Genomic DNA, 22,084 nt, shown 5'->3' with positions numbered 1-22,084 from the left:
ATTCAAATTTTGAATTAGTAAAACAAGGTTACGTGCAGTCCAAAAGCATTATTCTAACAACAATAAACTGAAATTGATATGAAAAAAATTTATACTTTTATATAATAAAACTATTTAAATATTTTAAATAACGAACTTTTGAACATTACAATTTACAAAATTTCGAAGTTTCATAATTAATCAAAAATAAAATATACACTAAAAAATAAAAAAAAAAAGAAAATAAACTAAAAATTTAATCCACTACTCGAAATTCTTAAAATCAAAATCTCTAAACTTGAAATTGTTATAGCATATGCATACATATTTGCATTGATTACCTAAATCAGCTAATTACTATACCTAAAGGTGTAGGGAATAAGAAGTTTTCGAATTTGACGTTCCCTAATTACTAACTGTGAGTTATCACCTATATGGTGAAAGTTATTTAATAGAAAGGACTATCTTCTGTTTTCTAATCAACCAAATATTATACAATCTTTAGAGCTCCTATGAATAATTAAAAAAAAAAAAAAAAAAGCCTAATCACTACCTTGTGACATGCTACATTAACCGGTTAGGAGCTATTTTGCATCATGGAACACTTGAACTTAGCTCAACGTTAGTTGGAAGGTGAGGACATTTTCTCTTTCAGCAACTTTGTCAAGATCTCACTTCAATTGGTCCAAGGGATATTTTTCATAAATATCATAATTTATGAATGAAAAAAAATATATACTTGAGTTTTAATTTATCATTATTTTATGCTAAGCTTAATAGTACTAAAATTATCTCCAAAACTGTGAAGTTTTAAGTTTCTATCAAAATCAATTGCCAAAAAAAAATGCTAGTAATGACTTGAGAATCCATCTAATTAAATGCTTATGGAAATAAATGTCATAGAAATTAAATTTCACTTGTTATGCGTAAAAAAATGGTGCTGAATATAGTGAAGAATAAAGTTAAGTCATCATTCAAATTAGAAATTGATTGATATGTCTAATAATCAAAGAAAAGCAAAATCAGGCTTGAGAATCCATCTAATTAAATGCTTGTTAAACTAAATGTCATAGAAATTAAATTTCACTCGTTATACGTAAAGAATGGTGTAGAATATAATGAAGAAGAAGAATTCATCATTCAATTTATAAATTGATTGATATGTCTAACAATCAAAGAAAAAGCAAAATCAGAAAATGTGTTTAACTTTAATTTATACTCACCAAAGAATTTGAGATACTATTGTCACATATGAACAAAGACTTATATATTATATTATTAATCATTGTCTTAGCGCCTCTATTCCGAAACGCCCCTAATTACAAGTCTTCAATGGATTAGGAAGAGAGATGAATTGATTGAAAATGACAAGTCAAGTCACAGGCTTTATCTCTGCAAAATGGACAAGAGAAAACGGAGTGTTTAGCCATTAAAATCCATGCCTTTGTCATCACGGCCACAGTTGTCTTCATTGAAGCAGTTGATTAGTACCATATATTTGTGTACTTAAGGTTATTTTTGTGAACCCTACGGAAATTGATACTCCAAACATATTGATGGTTATAAGTCATCTTGACGTGACTTGAAGCTTGGATTGAGATAGCAATTGCACCATTAGACTTTGAACAGTGAACTAGTTAAGGTCATTAACTCCCTGCCTTGGCATTGACGCCTATGCTTGGATTGAAACTGATCACACTATTTCTTGATGTAAAGGCTCCTTCACATTTGGAAGAGCAAGACTGGTGGCTGAAGAATGCATAATTTTTTTTTCTCATAGCAAATTCATATTTAGCTTAGTCAATCCTTGATTGTGAATGAGTGAATGAAGGAAGGAGAGTGTCAAAAAGGGATGTAGAAGAAATTGAAGCACCTGGAAGAGGATATTTTAAACTTTCAAAATCTATATTTGGTATCTGACCCTTTGTTGTATCCTTAATTGTGCAGCGAAATAAAGAGGAAGTTAATAGGTAAAATGAAGAGAAAAAAAGAAAGAAAATTTAATATGAATAACATTTTCGTATTCCTACATTTTCTTCTATTTCACTCCAATTTGAAGGAAAATATTTTGTATTAATTAATTAAAAGGATTTGAGAGATGAAATTTTATTTCTATTCTCCTTCTTTCTGTATCCTACTTAATGTCTAAACAAGAAGAATTGAAGAAATCATTTTTTCCCTTCTCTCCATTTCTCTCAATCCAAACAAATCATAAAATAACTATACAACTAAGAAACAAGAAAAGGTAAAAGGAGAATGAATTTTATAAAATAATAATAATTTATTTTTCCTAACAATATTTTCCTAATTCCCAATTCCTTTAATTAAAGTTAATTTACTAATTTTAATGCCATATTAAACCACTTGGCATTTAATTATAACTATGATTTCTCAATTTTAGCATTATAATGTATATTAGATTACTACTGTTATTATTTAAACTTGTGTGGACTCTTGAGCAATGCAAATTCAGTTACGTCTCCTACTATAGGAGTTAAGAAATTTTTTTTTAAAATAATAAATATTTTTTGTTAGTGTAGAGTCCAACACAATTATAAGTGTTGAAGAATGAAAAGTAAAAGAAGAGCGAGTCATTTATCTGCTTCTTTATTTGGTCTTCAGTCATCACGCCCTGCAGACTTTAGGAAACTCCCTCCAAACTCCAAAATTCTTTCATTCGGAATATAAATACCAAATGCTTACACTGATTTTTTAGTAACTCAACTTTTCAACTTTAGCTTTCCACTTCAGGAGAATGGCTAGTCTACTATGGCTTGCTCACTTTCTCTGCTTCCTTTTGTTTCACTTGCATTTCCGAGCTGCTTCTTCTTTACCTTTTTCTTTCAATTCCTCCTCTCCAGCCATGCCGTGTCAACATGACCAGAGTCTTGCCTTGCTCCAATTCAAGAAAACCTTTTCCATTAGAAGTAATGCCTCTCCCTGGGATTTCCCTTACCCCAGGCCTTATCCCAAAACTGAGTCTTGGAAAAAGGGCACAGATTGCTGCTTGTGGGATGGGGTCACTTGCGACATAGAAACGGGTAACGTAATTGGCCTTAACCTTTCTTCTAGTTTGCTCTATGGTACCATCCATTCTAATAATACTCTTTTCTTCCTTCCTCATCTCCAAAAGCTTGACCTCTCTAACAATGATTTCAACAACTCTCAAATTGTACCTCAGTTCGGCCAATTTTGAATTTAACATATCTTAACCTAAATTACTCTGTTTTTGAGGGCCAAATTCCACTTGAAATTTCTTATCTTGCTGGTTTGGTATCTCTTGATCTTTCAAGGAATTATGATTTGATACTCAAAGCCACTGTTTTTAACGAGATTGTTCAAAACCTAACCCAGTTACAGGAATTGGACCTAAGTGATCTAAACCTGTCGTCGGTTGCAACTAGTTCCTTGATGAATTTGTCTTCTTCTATATCATCACTTGCACTCTCCTCTTGTGAATTGCAAGGAAATTCCCAGACAACATAATTCGACGACCAAAACTCCAATTGCTCGATTTATCAGGCAATGAAGATCTCACTGGTTCCCTACCTAGGCATAATTGGAAAAACTCCTTCCGTTCCTTGTCTCTTTCTGGGACAAAAATTCCAATATATTTAGACCATGACTTCATTAGTAATTTAAAGTCCTTGGAAACACTGGAACTTCGTGCCTGCAACTTTGGAGGTTCAACTTTGGAATTGTTTGGTAACTTGACTCAACTCATTAACTTGGACATCTCTCATAATAATCTCAGCGGTCAAATTCCATCCTCACTTGGAAGCCTTAAACAACTCCTTTTATTGGACCTCTCTTACAACAATTTTAGTGGTGAGATTCCCTCCTCATTTGTAAGCCTTAAACAGCTTGAAACTTTGGACCTCCGCGTCAACAATCTCAGTGGTCAAATTCCATCCTCACTTGGAAGCCTTGAGGAACTCTATTCATTGGACCTCTCCTATAACAATTTTCATGGTGAGATTCCCTCCTCATTTGGAAACCTTAAACAGCTTTATACTTTGAACCTTTACAACAACAATCTCAGTGGTCAAATTCCATCCTCACTTGGAAACCTTGGGGAACTCTATTCATTGGACCTCTCCTATAACAATTTTAATGGTGAGATTCCCTCCTCATTTGTAAGCCTTAAACAGCTTGAAACTTTGGACCTCCGCATCAACAATCTCAGTGGTCAAATTCCATCCTCACTTGGAAGCCTTGAGGAACTCTATTCATTGGACCTCTCCTATAAAAATTTTCATGGTGAGATTCCCTCCTCATTTGGAAACCTTAAACAGCTTGAAACTTTGGACCTTTACAACAACAATCTCAGTGGTCAAATTCCATCCTCACTTGGAAGCCTTGAGGAACTCTATTCATTGGACCTCTCTTATAACAATTTTAATGGTGAGATTCCCTCCTCATTTGGAAACCTTGGGGAACTCTATTCATTGGACCTCTCTTATAACAATTTTAGTGGTGAGATTCCCTCCTCATTTGGAAACCTTAAACAGCTTGGTACTTTGAACCTTTACAACAACAATCTCAGTGGTAAAATCCCATCCTCACTTGGAAGCCTTAAAGAACTCTCTTCATTGGACCTCTCCTGTAACAATTTTAATGGTGAGATTCCCTCCTCCTTTGAAAACCTTAAACAGCTTGATATTTTGTGGCTCAACAACAACAATCTCAGTGGTCAAATTCCATCCTCACTTGGAAGCCTTAAAGAACTCTCTTCATTGGACCTCTCCTATAACAATTTTAATGGTGAGTTTCCCTCCTCATTTACAGTATCAAATTTTGGAACTCCAAAACAACAATCTCAGTGGTCAAATTCCTAATTATTTTACAAACTTCAAACAATTTTACAGGTCCCATCACTTTCCAAGGAAGCAGGCTTTCAAGTTTAGTATACCTCGATTTATCCAACAACTTGTTACATGGCCGAATTCCAAGTTCAATTTTCAAACTTGTGAACTTGAGTGTTCTTATTCTTTCATCCAACAAATTGATAGGAGAAGTCTCTTCTGCATTTTGCGAGTTAAATTCTCTTCAAATTCTTGACCTGTCAAACAATAGTTTGAACGGCTCCATGCCACAATGTTTGGGAAATTTCAGCAACAATCTTTCAGTATTGCACTTGGGCATGAACAAATTCCATGGAACCATCCTTGAAACGTTTTCAGTAGGCAGCAACTTGAGATATTTGAACTTTAATGGTAACCAATTGCAAGGGAAAATTCCACCTTCCATCTGCAATTGTATAAATTTGGAAATTTTAGATCTTGGAAACAATAATATAGATGACACATTCCCCCATTTTCTGGCAACACTTTCGAAGCTACAAATTCGAATTCTAAAATCCAATAAATTTCATGGTTTGGTGAAAGGGACCTCTACCAATTATTCATTCTCAAAGCTACGAATTTTTTACCTCTCCAACAACTTGTTTAGCGGACCTCTACCTGCGGAGTATTTCAACAATTTAAAGGCAATGATGATCTTTGATTTGAATATGAAATACATGGGGCGCCAAATCATCCTTCTTATGATTATTCTGTGAGTCTGACACTCAAAGGCTTAGAGATTGAGTTGGTGAAAATCCACACACTTCTTACATCCATTGATTTGTCGGGCAATAAATTCACAGGGGAGATCCCACAGTCAATTGGAAAACTTAAATCACTTAAGTTGCTCAACTTGTCTCACAATCAACTCACAGGCAATATTCAACCATCATTGGGGAATTTGAGCAATTTGGAATAATTAGACATCTCTTAAATTCTTATTTTTGTAAGTTTTCCAATGAAATTTAAATATTTTACATTTTTGTATGTGTTCGGGGTTTCACATAATCAACTTGAAGGACATATACCGAAGGAAAGCAGTTCAACACATTTGATAACACTTCATATGAAGGAATTTGGGATTGTGTGGATTTCCGCTAGAAAAATGTGACAATGGGGAGAGGCAACAACCAACATCATCAAAAGAAATTGATTCCAAGTCTAAAAATGGATTTGGATGGAAAGCTGTATTGGCAGGGTATGGATGTGGAGTAATATTTGGTGTTGTAATGGGATATGTTGTGTTTAAAACAAGAAAACATATATGGTTTGTGAGGATGGTTGAAGGTGAAGGGCGTCGAAGTCTAAAAGATTAAGCAATTAATCTTCAATGTGACTGGTGTTTACAGGTACTATTTCGTGATATTTCTTGCTTTGCATATAATCTCAGGTTAATTAGCTTTCTTTTTTTTTTCTCTTTTTATATAAATATACTTAAATTGTTTTTTTAGGAAATAAATTATCTTATTGTTAATTAGCACAATATTTGATCTTATTGTTATAAGATTTTATACATTTACTATGAATTTCTTACAATTCTTTTTTTTCTTTATGAATTTTCTACCTTGTTAGGCAGATTAAGAACAAGTAAGAAGATGCGGCCAAATGAAGATACGGTCTTGGATGCATAGCACATGTGAATGTGGGGGCAAATCTAGCACAATTGTTCTATCATGTATAAATTTATCTTGTTATGCTTCTCTCTTCGTCTCTGTTTTCTACATATAGAAGTTTTCTTAAAATAATGAAAGTTTTTGTATGTCTAAGATTGGGAACTTGTGTTAGATTTTAATTTCTATTTTGTTGTTGTTGAGCTATAGTCTGACTGTATATTCCTTTATTTTGAATGAAACCCCCAATTTGAGCTACAATATATCAATCTTGGACCATATTTGCCGTTTGTTGAACAGGGATCAGTAGTTACATTTTCAGCATATATATCGTGAGGCCAACTTATGTGCTGATTGACTGGCACATTATGCACATTCTTTTCTAGCTGGATTGATGTGGTTGCAAGAGCTCTTAGTAGAATTCTTTATTTGTTGCAGCATGCGTGACCTTTCAGAAAGTTGTCCTTTGTTAGTCTTTGTGTTTTGTTTTTCTCTTTATTCATTTTCTAAAAAAAATGAAGATAATAAATTTGTCTTATACCAAGCTAATTAAGTGCAATTGACTTACCGCTATTCAGTTGAATGAAATCACCGAGGTCACACACCAGGTCTATCCAGGGTCCCCTTCAAGATTTGGGATGCCATTGATCATAGCCAGGTATATTTGTAGGTTATGATAATATATTACAAGCATATATTTTTATTTATTATAAAATTAAAGAATTAAAATAAGAAATCCCTTCCTACTTTACCTTCTCCTTGGTCATTTCACTTGATACCTAATGAGGCAGGTGCGGAAAAGGAGAAAACAAACCTTGTCCTACCTACTCGTCCTGCTCCTATTATTTTAAGAAAACTCAAAAGAATTCTATCATTTTAAAATATATTTTAAACACAGATTTTATAAAAATATTTGTTTGAGATCCTTTACTGGACAAAATTGAATTGTCATCCCTTCGTCCCACAAAGATGGGCTTACTTATATTTTACATAATTCAAGAAAATATAGTTAATAAAGTTAAGGTAATAAATTTTGTTTAACTTTTTCCTTATATACTTTCCAATTATTGTTAGAACTAATGGATATTTTTTTTCAATGTATATTATTAAGGACATATTAATAAACTAATCAATAAACTACCAATTAGTGATTAGTAACATTTGGATTAAAAGCCCAAATTCCAGCCCATGATTATCCTTTGCGCGTGTAACGCCTGAACTTGAAGGTGAAAGTTGAAACATGAAAAATTTGGTGTGGCCAATAACATAATCATTTTGGAGAAATTCATGAAAACTGAAACTATTGAAGAATTCTTCCATTACATTTAATTTCTTCTCCTTCGTGGGGTAACTGGCAAGGTAAGATTCCTTTTATCCACCAATAGCTAGAAGAAAACACATCTTCTTTGTATCTTCTGGCACAAGTGAAGATTGCATTGCATATACAATTCCAAAGCTTTAAGCAATAGTAGAAGCGACATGTAGTACTGCAATACTTAATTATGTCAAAATCATTTACTACTGAAGACTAATACTTAATTAAAAATACTAGTAGGATTATCTTCATATTTATTTATTTTTTTTATAGGATTGTCTTCATACATGATGGATTCCTCCTAATGAGGATAAAAGTTTTATTCTAGAAATAATTTAGCATAATTAACCGAAATTAATATGAAAAAAAAAAATTTATACTTTTATATAATAAAAATATTTAAATATTTTGAATAACAAACCTTTGAACATTACAATTTACAAAGTTTCGAAGTTTCATAATTAATCAAAAATAAAATATTTCCTAAAAAATAAAAGAAGAAAATAAACTATAAAATTAATCCACTACTCGAAATTCTTAAAATCAAAATCTCTAAACTTGTAATTTTTATAGCATATGTATACATATTTGCATTAATTACCTAAATCAGCTAATTACCATGCCTAAAGGTGTAACGAATAAGAAGTTATCGAATTCGACTTTCCCTAATTACTAATTGGCAGTTTATCACCTGTAAAAGGACAAGTACTGCTTAGCTTAGTAGTACTAAAATCATCTCTAAAACTGTAAAGTTTTAAGTTTCAATCAAAATTAATTATAAAAAAGGAAAATGCTAGCAATGACTTGAGAATCCATCTAATTAAATGCTTGTGGAAATAAATGTCATAGAATTAAATTCCACTTGTTATGCTTAAAGAATGGTGTAGAATATGGTAAAGAATAGAGTTAAGTTATCATTCAAATTAGAAGTGGATTAATATGTCTAATAATCAAAGTAAAGCAAAGTCAAACTTGAGAATCCATTCAATTAAATGCTTGTGGAAATAAAGGTTTATGCATAAAGAATGGTGTAGAATATGGTGAAGAATAGAGTTAAGCCTTCATTCAATTTAGATGTTGATTGATATGTCTAACGACCAGAGAAAAGTAAAGTCAGAAAATGTGTTTAACTTTAATTTATATGCACCAAAGAATTTGGCATACCAACAAAACCTTATTATGCTATTAATCAGTCGTAATGGCTCTTTTCTGATGAAGATACTCCTCTATTTAAAAGTAGGTACATTTTAATTGTAATTAAGATATTTGAAATTTGAAAGTCTTTTATAATTACATAAAATAAATTAAATCTCATTTACATATATATTTTAATTATAATATGAGATTACAAACCAATATTTTCATTGTATAACCTAATAAATTCATTATTAGGATTTTGACGCAGCTGGAGAATGCTTCATTATTAGGATTTAGTTAGTAGGATGTGTCTTCCAGGACTCCAGAGAGAGTTCATGGCTTAACACATAGCAATTAGCAATCTAAATCACTGTTTCTTTGCCCCCCCACTTGACGGGTTGTGTCGTTTTCAACCCACCCCAAGAAATGGTGTGGAAAGCTGGCCTAATGGGTAGGTGTGTCAATGATTTTTATTTTAAATTTTTTATTTGAATAGGTGTAAATATCAAATGACAAGGTATTTAAATTTAATATTATAATTAAAAATGACTAGTCAAGTCATTGTTTTAATCTCTATAAAATAGACAAGGGAAAATAGAGCGTTTAAGCCTTTAAAACCCATGCCTTCATCTTCGTAGTCATACTTGTCTTGATAGAAATAGTCGACTATGGAAAGTGAAACCCTATGGAAAGTGATACTTCCGAACATTATCTTCAAAATAAGTCTTCTTGACTTGACTGAAGCCTCCTTTGTCGCTTGGATTGAGATAGCAGTAGACTTTGAACAATGAACTAGATAAGGTCATTAACTCCCTGCCTTGGCGTTCACGCCTATGCTTGGATTGAAATAGATCAAACTATTTCTAGATTTAAAGTCTCCTTCATATTTGGAAGAGCAAGACTGGAAGCCGACGAATACATATTATTTTTCAATAGCAGATTCAGATTTTAGCTTAGCTAATCCTAACCTCATGCTTATGCATTAATTTATTGATTAGAAGTCCATGTACTTTCAATGAAGTGCTAAATAAGTTTAAAATTCAGTTTTAGATCAAATAAAGACTGAACTTTTTAATTAAGGCAAAATAAATCCTCATCTAATAAAATATTATTTTTCTAATAATAAAATATAATTTTTTAGTTTTTAAATATTAAAAATTATTTATTATTTTTAATTAAAGAAAAATTAAAAAAAAATTGAAGAACATGGTAAATAAAAATTATTATTTTTAATAATTTATTATTAAAAAATAGAGAAAATAATATTTTAATTTTTTGACAAAAATGGGATTTATTTGGTCTTAATAAAATTCTGCCCTCATTTAGCCAAAAACTTTATTTGAACTTATTTAACCTTCAACTAAAAGTACATGGGCTTATTAGATTTTTTTTTTTTTCCAAAGAAAATTTAGTAAAGCACCTGGACATTGCTTAAGACTTCTGCAACCAACTAATAAAATGCAATTCTCATATGAGATATTTGATTCTGAAATTAATGAAATTTTATGTGTTTTTGTATACTTTTTATTACTTTTGTTAAGCCTTTGGAAAAGTGATACTCCCAAGCATTATATTCATTGGTGGTTATAAGTAGTCTTCTTGAGTGAAATCTCGTTTGAAGCTTGGATTGAGATAGCAATCGTAGCAACCAATGCACTTTGAATTTCATTTAAATTTGAAATTCTAATTTATGTCTGATCTTGTGATCTTGCAGCCTAATTTCTACTCTATCAAGCCTTCAAATGTTCAGGGACCATTTAGAAAAATGTCTTCAATGGATTAATAAACGAGATGAATTGATTGAAAAAGATGAGTCAAGTCATTGCCTTTATCTCAGCAAAACGGACATGGGAAAATAGACTAGAGTGTTGAAGCCATTAAAATGAATGCCCTGGTCTTCACGGTCATGCTTGTCTTGATAGAAGCGACTTTTATAATGTATTATTATTTTTGTGAATCCTTTGGTAAGTGATACTTCTAAAAATTATATTCATTGCTAGTTATAAGTCTTGTTGAATAAATACATAAATTGGAAATAATTCACTTCTATGATAAATTGGAAAAATATATATAAATTCGAGAAATATAAAAACAGGTAAAAATATATGTTTAATTTCTTTAATTTTATGTCGTATGCTTTTATTAACTCCGCCTAAATAGTTTGTGCTTAGCCCATCCCAAGTCCGGATAAAGGAGGAGGGTTCTTTGAGTGATAACCAGCGTAAAAATTTAAATCACAGATATTGATTCAAATGATATAAACATTGGAGTGTTCTCTACTTATGACGTCTTACATGGAGCCGAGTATAGTGAGAAATATGAAAGGGTGTAGGCGTTCACGAAAGTGGCGCTCCATGCCGCGCCGGGTGTGGTGTTAAAATCATGGATAAGCGTAGATAAATAAGTTAGTCCATAAGACAGATAGGGATAATTTTTTTTTTTTTGTAAAAGAAAGAGCTTCTCGCCGCAGTTTTGCGACTTATAAAAATATATTGGTCTGGATTCTGGCAATAGCCTGCGGGTTGTTGTCGTTTCCATACAACAGTATCCACAATCGTAAAGGCACTAGGAGCCTTTTTATTTATTATTTATTTACTTTATTTTCGCGTGTCTTTTCCGTTGTGGGGGTAACTTTTCACCATTGATATCTGGACAAGTGTCCTCCTACTTTTTAGTATTTTAATGATCATAATAAATAAGTAGGTCATATTGGGCCACAGTTCATATCTTCAGCCAATATATATATATATATTTTGGTTTCCAGTTTACTCCTTAATTTTTGTCGGTTTCTACATTTTAGTTATTCATGAAGTTTTGTTCCGTTAACTAACAGGGTGAAATTGAATAATTTAATTTAATTAAATATTTATATTATTATTTAATTTATAAATATTATTATTCATAAGTTAATTTTTACATTTTAAAATTATATTAATTAATTTATAAAGTTTTATTAAATCAATTAATTAGTCATTTTTTTCAATTGTAACGGTTGCAAATTATTCATAAGTTACTAATTTATAAAATTAAATGATAAAAGCTAATTAATATAATTTTTAAAATATATAAAGTGATTAGTTAATAAATAATAACATTGACTATAGAATAAATATATATATATATATATTTTTTCTTTTATTTGGGCATTATTAAGTGGACCACCTTCTCCCATCTCGTCATAGTCGTGCCACTATTGAGTCAATTGCCTTAATTGTTAGTAAATTACTATAATGCCCAACATTTTCGAGTTATTAGTATATAAAAATATATTATTTTTATGTATTTTCAAAGTACTACATTTTGATAGGGCTGATTCAGGGCAGGAGCTTTCTATAGACGATAGTGGGGATTGGGAAACGGATATGATAGGTTGGAAACTGGAATATATAAAAAATTATCCCTTCAGTTGGTCCAAGGGATAGCTTTCATATATATCATAATTTATGAAAGAAAAAAATATATACTTCTTAATTTATCATTATTTTTAATTAATTAAGAAAATTAAGTGCTCTGATTAACGTCTTGAAAATTACAGAATTAATGATATATCATTCTACAGATTATGAGGTGATATCTATATGGAGTAAAATGTTATGATTATGTGCAATCCGTTTTGATTAATTAAAATACTAAAGTTTGAAGTTGCACATTTTCGTATTTTAAGAAGTTCAAGGATAATTAATACAATAAAAAGTTGTACTAGGGAGGCCTGATGATCGAGGTTTAGATGAGCGAGACATGCTAAATTTTTCCTGGTTTTTTGATTAATAATATATATGCTTATCAAAAAAAAAATTCAAGGATTTAACTATATATTTAAATAAATATAGAAATATTATGTATAATAACATTTGAAATAACTGATAGAATAATCTATTTAGCAGTGAACCTTGAACGACATTCATTGTGTTGTGCTTGGTCTCTTTGCATTGGAGGAGAATAATTTTCTTTCTTTCTTTTTTATTTTTTTTATATGTTAGTAATATCAACATTTATAATTAAAATGACAGGTAATGCTAAGCTTCATAGTATTAAAGTCATCTCTAAAACTATGAAGTTTTAAGTTTCAATCAAAATTAATTGTAAAAAAGAAAAATGCTAGTAGTGACTTGAGAATCCATCTAATTAAATGCTTGTGGAAATAAATGGCATAGAAATTAAATTCCACTTGTTATGCTTAAAGAATGGTGTAGAATATGGTGAAGAATAGAGGTAAGTCATTATTAAAATTAGAAATTGATTGATATGTCTAATAATCAAAGAAAAACTAAGTCAAAGTTGAGAATCTGTCTAATTATATGCTTGTGGAAATAAATGCCATAAACATTAATTTCTAGTTGTTTTGCCTAAAGAATGGTGCAAAATATGATGAAGACTAGACATAAGTCATCATTCAAATTAGAAGCGAATTGATATGTCTAACAATCAAAGTAAAGCGAAGTCAAACTTGAGAATCCATCCAATTAAATGCTTGTGGAAATAAATGACATAGAAATTAAATTCCACTTGTTATACTTAAAAAATGGTGTAGAATATGGTGAAGAATAGAGGTAAGTCATTATTAAAATTAGAAATTGATTGATATGTCTAATAATCAAAGAAGAACTAAGTCAAAGTTGAGAATCTATCTAATTATATGCTTGTGGAAATAAATGCCATAAAAATTAATTTCTACTTGTTTTGCCTAAAGAATGGTGCAAAATATGATGAAGACTAGACATAAGTCATCATTCAAATTAGAAGCGAATTGATATGTCTAACAATCAAAGTAAGCGAAGTCAAACTTGAGAATCCATCCAATTAAATGCTCGTGGAAATAAAGGTTACAAAAATTAAATTTCACTTGTTATGCGTGAAGAATGGTGTAAAATATGATGAAGAATAGAGTTGAGTCATCATACAAATTAGAAGTTGATTGATATGTCTAATAATCAAAGAAAAGCAAAGCCAGAAAATGTGTTTCACTTCAATTCACATGCACCAAAGAATTTGGTCTACGATTGCCACATGTGAATAAAGACTTATTATGTTATTAATCAGAGTCTTAGTGGCTCTATTCTGATGGAGATACTCCTCTAATTAAAAGTATGTATATTTTAATTGTAATTAAGATATTTAAAATTTGAATGTCTTTTATCATTATATATATATATATATAATTTGAGATTACAAACCAATATTTTCATTGCATAACCTAATAAATTGAATGAAGTTAATCTAGTGGGTAAGGAGCTTCATTATTCTTTATCGATTAGGATTTCGACTCTGCTAATTAAAGCTTCATTATTTTATAATTGAAAATGACAAGTCTTTATCTCGAGAAAATGGACAAGGGAAAATAGAGTGTTGAAGCCTTTAAAACCCATGCCTTCGTCCTCGTAGTCATACTTGTCTTGATAGAAATAGTAGACTATGGAAAGTGAAACCCTATGGAAATTGACACTCCCGAACATTATCTTCAAAATAAGTCGTCTTGAATTGACTGAAACCTCCTTTGAAGCTTGGATTGAGATAGCAGTAGACATTCAACAATGAAATAGATAAGGTCATTACTCATTAACTCCCTGCCCCGGCGTTCACGCCTGCGCTTGGATTGAAATAGATCAAACTATTTCTAGATGCAAAGTCTCCTTCACATTTGGCAGAGCAAGACTGGAAGCTGACGAATACATATTATTTTTTAATAGCAGATTCAGATTTTAGCTTAGCTAATCCGTACCTCATGCTCATGCATCAATTTATTGATTAGAGGTTTGAATGCAATCATTACCAGTATACAATCTTCTTTATTTTTAAAGAGAATTGTAAAAAATAAATAAATAAATAAAAATAAAATAAAAAAAAATATACTTTCAACATCTAATAAAATATTTTTTTAATAATAAAATATAATTTTTAAATATTAAAATTATTTAAAATTTTAATAAAAAAATAAAAAAAGAAATTGAAGTACATGAAACAAAAATTATTTAATATTAAAATTATTATTTTTAATATTTCATTGTTAAAAACAGGAGAAATTGAAGCCATTAAAATGCTTGCCCTGGTCTTCACGGCCATACTTGTCTTGATAGAAGCGACTTTTATATTACTATTTTTGTGAATCCTTTAGCAAGTGATACTCCTAAAAATTATATTCATTAGTAGTTATAAGTCTTGTTGAATAAATACATAAATTGGAAATAATTCGCTTCTATGATAAATTGGAAATATATATATATATATTAGAGAAATATAAAAACAAGTACAAATATATTAACTAAGTTACACCATACAAAATTTCTTTAATTTTATGTTTTATGTGTTTATTACCTCAATTTTGGGGAGGAAGAAAGAGAAGAATGAAAAATATCAATCTTAAAATGCAGAAAGCAAGAGAGGAGAGTAAAAAAAGAGAAAGAAAATGAGTGTCTAGGAGAAATCAAAGCAACCTGTAAAAGGATGAAGAGGCTAGGTATTTGATATCTAACATAATTATGCACTAATTTATTTATTTTTAATAATATAGAATCGAACGTTTAATATCGTGTTAATAAATAATATTTTTAAAATTTTCGATTTCCTTAATTATAGCTAATTTACTAATTTTAAGACCATATTAAACCACTAGTATAGGCATTTAATTATATATATATATATATATATATAACCACATGTGCACTGTAATGCAAATTAAGTTGTATATCTCCTCATATAGGAGTTGAGAAAACCTTTTTTGTTAATGTTTTAAAAATTAATATATAACAAAAAAAAATTAGCTAATAATAATAAACTATGCAAGGCTGTGATATAGAGCATCTGATATTCAATTAAGATCAAAGCAAAAAGGCTGTAATTTGAAGTAGTCTTGTTGTTTAAACTAATCTACAGTATAAAAATCTAATGTCTTTTTTGTTAGTGTAAAGTCTAACTCTATTATAATCATTAAAGAAAGAAAAATAAAAGTTCCATTAAAAAAAATGGTAAAAGAATAGTGTTTGTCTGCTTCTTTGGTCTTCGGTCTTCACGTCCTACAGAACTGCAAACAAATAACTCATAATATAGAAATTATTTTTCCTCTCTCCATTCGGATTATAAATTCCAAATATTTACACTGATTTTTTAATAACTCAAACTTTTCAACTTTTGCTTTCCACTTCAAGAGCATGGCTAGTCTACTTTGGCTTGCTCACTTTCTCTGCTTCTTTTTGTTTCACTTGCATTTTCAAGCTTCTTCTCTATCTTTTTCTTTTAATTCCTCCTCTGCTGCCATGCTGTGCCAGCATGACCAGAGTCTTGCCTTGCTCCAATTCAAGAAAACCTTTTCCATCACAAGTGATGCCTCTCCCTGGGATTTCCCTTACCCCAAGCCTTATCCAAAGACAGGGTCTTGGAAAGAGGGCAAGGATTGCTGCTGGTGGGATGGGGTCGCTTGCGACATAGAAACTGGTAATGTAATTGGCCTTAACCTTTCTTCTAGCTTGCTCTATGGTACCATCCATTCTAATAATACTCTTTTCTTCCTTCCTCATCTCCAAAAGCTTGACCTCTCTAACAATCATTTCAACGGCTCTCAAATTGTACCTCAGTTTGGCCAGTTTTTTAATTTATCATATCTTAACCTAAACTACTCTGTTTTTGAGGGCCGAATTCCACTAGAAATTTCTTATCTGTCTGGTTTGGTTTCGCTTGATCTTTCAAGTAATTATGATTTGATACTCAAAGCCACTGTTTTTAACGAGATTGTTCAAAACCTAACCCAGTTACAGGAATTGGACCTAAGTTATTTAAACCTGTCTTCGGTTGCAACTAGTTCCTTGATGAATTTGTCATCTTCTATATCATCACTTGCACTCTCCTCTTGTGAATTGCAAGGGAAATTCCCAGACAACATAATTCGACGACCAAACCTCCAATTGCTCGATTTATCGGGCAATGAAGATCTCACTGGTTCCCTACCTAGGCATAATTGGAATAACTCCTTCCGTTCCTTGTCTCTTTCTGGGACAAAAATTCCAATATATTTAGACCATGACTTCATTAGTAATTTAAAGTCCTTGGAAACACTGGAACTTCGTGCCTGCAACTTTGGAGGTTCAACTTTGGAATTGTTTGGTAACTTGACTCAACTCATTAACTTGGACATCTCTCATAATAATCTCAGCGGTCAAATTCCATCCTCACTTGGAAGCCTTGAGGCACTCTATTCATTGGACCTCTCCTATAACAATTTTCATGGTGAGATTCCCTCCTCATTTGGAAACCTTAAACAGCTTGATATTTGAACCTTTACAACAACAATCTCAGTGGTCAAATCCCATCCTCACTTGGAAGCCTTGGGGAACTCTATTCATTGGACCTCTCTTATAACAATTTTAGTGGTGAGATTCCCTCCTCATTTGGAAACCTTAAACAGCTTGATACTTTGAACCTTTACAACAACAATCTCAGTGATCAAATTCCATCCTCACTTGGAAGCCTTAAAGAACTCTCTTCATTGGACCTCTCCTATAACAATTTTAATGGTGAGATTCCCTCCGCCTTTGAAAACCTTAAACTGCTTGATAGTTTGTGGCTCAACAACAACAATCTCAGTGGTCAAATTCCATCCTCACTTGGAAGCCTTAAAGAACTCTCTTCATTGGACCTCTCCTATAACAATTTTAATGGTGAGATTCCCTCCTCCTTTGAAAACCTTAAACTGCTTGATATTTTGTGGCTCAACAACAACAATCTCAGTGGTCAAATTCCATCCTCACTTGGAAGCCTTAAAGAACTCTCTTCATTGGACCTCTCCTATAACAATTTTAATGGTGAGTTTCCCTCCTCATTTACAGTATCAAATTTTGGAACTCCAAAACAACAATCTCAGTGGTCAAATTCCTAATTATTTTACAAACTTCAAACAATTTTACAGGTCCCATCACTTTCCAAGGAAGCAGGCTTTCAAGTTTAGTGTACCTCGATTTATCCAACAACTTGTTACATGGCCGAATTCCAAGTTCAATTTTCAAACTTGTGAACTTGAATGTTCTTATTCTTTCATCCAACAAATTGATAGGAGAAGTCTCTTCTGCATTTTGCGAGTTAAATTCTCTTCAAATTCTTGACCTGTCAAACAATAGTTTGAACGGCTCCATGCCACAATGTTTGGGAAATTTCAGCAACAATCTTTCAGTATTGCACTTGGGCATGAACAAATTCCATGGAACCATCCTTGAAACGTTTTCAGTAGGCAGCAACTTGAGATATTTGAAAATCAATGGTAACCAATTGCAAGGGAGAATCCCACCTTCCATCTCCAATTGTATAAATTTGGAAATTTTAGATCTCGGAAACAATAATATAGATGACACATTCCCCCATTTTCTGGAAACACTTTCGAAGCTACAAATTCTAATTCTAAAATCCAATAAATTTCATGGTTTGGTGAAAGGGACCTCTGCCAATTATTCATTCCCAAAGCTACGAATTTTTGACCTCTCCAACAACTTGTTTAGCGGACCTCTACCTGCGGAGTATTTCAACAATTTCAAGGCAATGATGATCTTTGATTTGAATATGAAATACATGGGGGCGCCAAATCATTCTTCTTATGATTATTCTGTGAGTCTGACACTCAAAGGCTTAGAGATTGAGTTGGTGAAAATCCAAACACTTCTTACATCCATTGATTTGTCGGGCAATAAATTCACAGGGGAAATCCCACAGTCAATTGGAAAACTTAAATCACTTAAATTGCTCAACTTATCTCACAATCAACTCACAGGCAATATTACCATCATTGGGGAATTTGAGCAATTTGGAATCATTAGACCTCTCTTCAAATCTTCTTGTTGGAAGGATTCCAATGCAATTGACATATTTGACATTTTTGGAAGTGTTTCGGGTTTCACATAATCAACTTGAAGGACCTATACCCGAAGGAAAGCAGTTCAACACATTTGATAACACTTCATATGAAGGGAATTTGGGATTGTGTGGATTTCCGCTGGAAAAATGTGACAATGGGGAGAGGCAACAACCAACATCATCAAAAGAAATTGATTCCAAGTCTAAAAATGGATTTGGATGGAAAGCTGTATTGGCAGGGTATGGATGTGGAGTAATATTTGGTGTTGTAATGGGATATGTTGTGTTTAAAACAAGAAAACCTACATGGTTTGTGAGGATGGTTGAAGGTGAAGGGCATCGAAAGCCAAAAAGATTTAGCAATTAATCTTCAAAGGGAAACTTTCAATGTGACTGGTGTTTGCAGGTAATATTTCGTGATATTTCTTGCTTTGCATATAATTTCAGGTTAATTAGCTTTCTTTTCTTTTTTTTTTAATCTCTTTTTATATAAATATGCATAAATTGTTTTTTTAGGAAATAAATTATTCTTATTGTTAATTAGCACAATATTTGATCTTCTTGTTATAAATTATGCTTTGCATACAATTCTTTTTTTTTTTTTTTGAATTTTCTACCTTGTTAGGTAGGTGAAGAATAACTAAGAAGATGCGGCCAAATGAAGATACAGTGTTAGATGCATAGCACATGTGAATGTGGGGGCAAATCTAGCACAATTGTTCTATCATGTAAAAATTTATCTTGTTATGCTTCTCTCTTTGTCTCTGTTTTCTTATATAAATGCTTCTCTCTTTGTCTCTGTTTTCTACATATATAAGTTTTCTTAAAATAATGAAAGTTTTTGTATGTCTAAGATTGGGAACTTGTGTTAGATTTTAATTTCTATTTTGTTATTCTTGAGCTATATTCTAACTGTATATTCCTTTATTTCGAATGCAATTGACCTACAATATATCAATCTTGTACTATATTTGCCATTTGTTGAACAAGGATCGGTAGGTCCATTTTCAGCATATTTATCGTGAGGCCAACTTATGTGCTGATTGACTGGCACATTATGCCCATTCTTTTTTAGCTGGATTGATGCGGTTGCAAGAGGCTCTGAGTAGGTTCTTTAATTGTTGCAGCATGCATGACTTTATTTTGTTTTTCTCTCTATTCCTTTTCTGAAAAAATGAAGATAATAAATTTTGTCTTATACCAAACCTAACCAAGCTAATTAAGTGCAATTGACTTACTGCCATTCAGTTGAATGAAATCACCGAGGTCACACACCATATTTAAACTGGTCTATCCAAGGCCCCCTTCAAGATTTGGGATCCCGTTGATCATAACCATGGCTCTCCCAATTTGCGCCCTTATGGATGGGTCTAATGTGAGTACGTGAGCAGCCCAATCAAAAAGAAATTCCACTCCATTAATGGTAATGGGGCAAGGATGAGATTAAGGCTTCCTGCCTCCATCTCCACTTCGATCCACCTTAATTTTTGTGTTCATATGATGTATATTTGTACGTTATGATAAAATATTTTAAGTATATATTTTTATTTATTATAAAATTAAAGAATTAAAATGAGAAATCGCTTCCTGATTTACCTTCTCCTTGGCCATTTTCACTTGGGTCCTCCTCCTTGATACCTAATGAGGCAGGGATGGAAAAAAGGAGAAAACTAACCTTGTCCTACCTACTCGTCATGCTCCTATTATTTTAAGAAAATTCAAAAGAATTCTATCATTTAAAATATATTTTAAACACAAATTTGGAATAAAAGCCCAAATTCCAGCCTATGATTATTCTGGCACAAGTGAAGTTTGTCTTCATTTTTATTTATTTTTTTTTTATAGAATTGTCTTTATGCATTGATGGATTCCTCCTATTGAGGATAAAAGTTTTAATCTAGAGATCAATATAACATAATTAACCGAAATTCATATGAAAAAATTTAAAATATTTAAATATTTAAAATAAAAATAAAAAAAACATTTTAAAAATTACAATTTACAAAATTTCGAAGTTTCACAATTAATCACAAATAAAATATTTCATAAAAGTTTTAAAAAAAAAAATTGACTATAAAACTAATCCAGTACTTGAATTTCTTAAAATCAAGATCTCTAAACTTGAAATTGTTAAAGCATATGTATACATATTTGCATCAATTACCTAAATTGTTTAAGGGTATAAGGAATAAGATGTTCTCGAGACTTTCCCTAATTATGCAAATTGTGAGTTTATCACCCGTAAGGTGAGAGTTATTTAATAGAACGGGCTATCTCTTGCTTTGTGATCCACCAAATATTATATAGTCTTCAGACCTCCTATGAATAATTAAATTAAATTAAATAAATAAATAAAAAAAAAAAAAAAACATAGTCACTACCTTGTGACATGTTACATCAACTGGTTAGGAGCTATTTTGCGTCATGGAACACTTGAACTTTAGCTCAATGTTAGTTGGTTGGTGAGGACATTTTCTCTTTCAGCAACTTTGTCAAGATCTCACTTCAGTTGGTCCAAGGGATATCTTTCATATATATCGCAAGTTATTCATTTATCATTATTTTTAATTAATTAAGACAATTAAGTGCTCTAATATAATGTCTTCAAAATTACAGAATTAATGATATATCAACCTACAAATTATGGGGTGATATCTATATGGAGTAAAATGTTATGATTATGTGAAATCCGTTTTGATTAATTAAAATACTAAAATTAGAAATTGCACATTTATGTATTTTAAGAAGTTCAAGGATAATTAATATAATAAAAAGTTGTACTGGGGAGGTCTAATGGCCAGGGTTTAAATGAGCGAGGTATGCTATGTTTTTCCTGACTTTTGGTTAATGATATATATGCTTATAAAAAAAATTCAAGGATTTAACTATATATTTAAATAAATCCAGAAATATTATGTACAATAACATTTGAAATAACTGATAGAATAATCTATTTAGCAGTGAACCTTGAACGACATTAATGGTATTGTGCTTCTCTTTTCATTGGAGAAGAATAATTTTCTTTCTTTCTTTCTTTCTTTTTTTTAATGTGTTAGTAATGTCAACATTTATAATTAAAAAGACAAGTAATGCTTAGCTTAATAGTAATAAAGTCATCTCTTAAACTATGAAGTTTTAAGTTTCAATGAAAATTAATTGTAAAAAAGAAAAATGCTATAGTAGTGACTTGAGAATCCATCTAATAAAATGCTTGTGGAAATAAATGTCATTTCACTTGTTATGCTTAAAAAATGGTGTAGAATATGGAGAAGAATAGAGTTAAGTCATCATTCAAATTAGAAATTGATTGATATTGTCTAGTAATCAAAGAAAAACCAAGTCAAACTTGAGAATCCATCTAATTATAT

At 31.2% G+C, this 22,084-nt stretch overlaps 1 protein-coding gene and 1 pseudogene across 1 annotated transcript; both read left to right on the top strand.

Moving 5' to 3' along the window:
- Positions 1-2,718: 2,718 nt before the first annotated feature.
- On the top strand, positions 2,719-6,139 carry LOC110645226 (receptor-like protein 9DC3). Its single transcript, XM_058142672.1, has 5 exons — positions 2,719-3,151; positions 3,214-3,433; positions 3,502-4,743; positions 4,848-5,535; positions 5,896-6,139. The coding sequence occupies exons 1-5, from the start codon at positions 2,735-2,737 to the stop codon at positions 6,137-6,139; spliced, it is 2,811 nt and encodes a 936-aa protein (XP_057998655.1). The 5' UTR covers positions 2,719-2,734.
- Positions 6,140-16,030: 9,891 nt separating this feature from the next.
- LOC110645227 (receptor-like protein 9DC3) lies at positions 16,031-19,083 on the top strand (annotated as a pseudogene).
- The last annotated feature ends 3,001 nt before the right edge of the window (positions 19,084-22,084 follow it).

This window comes from Hevea brasiliensis, unplaced genomic scaffold (assembly GCF_030052815.1).
Source record: "Hevea brasiliensis isolate MT/VB/25A 57/8 unplaced genomic scaffold, ASM3005281v1 Scaf638, whole genome shotgun sequence".
Taxonomy (NCBI): domain Eukaryota; kingdom Viridiplantae; phylum Streptophyta; class Magnoliopsida; order Malpighiales; family Euphorbiaceae; genus Hevea; species Hevea brasiliensis.
This window is presented reverse-complemented; position numbering and strand designations above follow the sequence as displayed.

Bases quoted from the DNA above. Each gene is read 5' to 3' on its own strand.
- LOC110645226 (XM_058142672.1), top strand. From the start codon at position 2,735: ATGGCTAGTCTACTATGGCTTGCTCACTTTCTCTGCTTCCTTTTGTTT. The intron at 3,434-3,501 runs GTGAATTGCAAG...TCGATTTATCAG, and splicing joins ATCACTTGCACTCTCCTCTT to GCAATGAAGATCTCACTGGT. The intron at 5,536-5,895 runs GTGAGTCTGACA...CTTCATATGAAG, and splicing joins ATCCTTCTTATGATTATTCT to GAATTTGGGATTGTGTGGAT.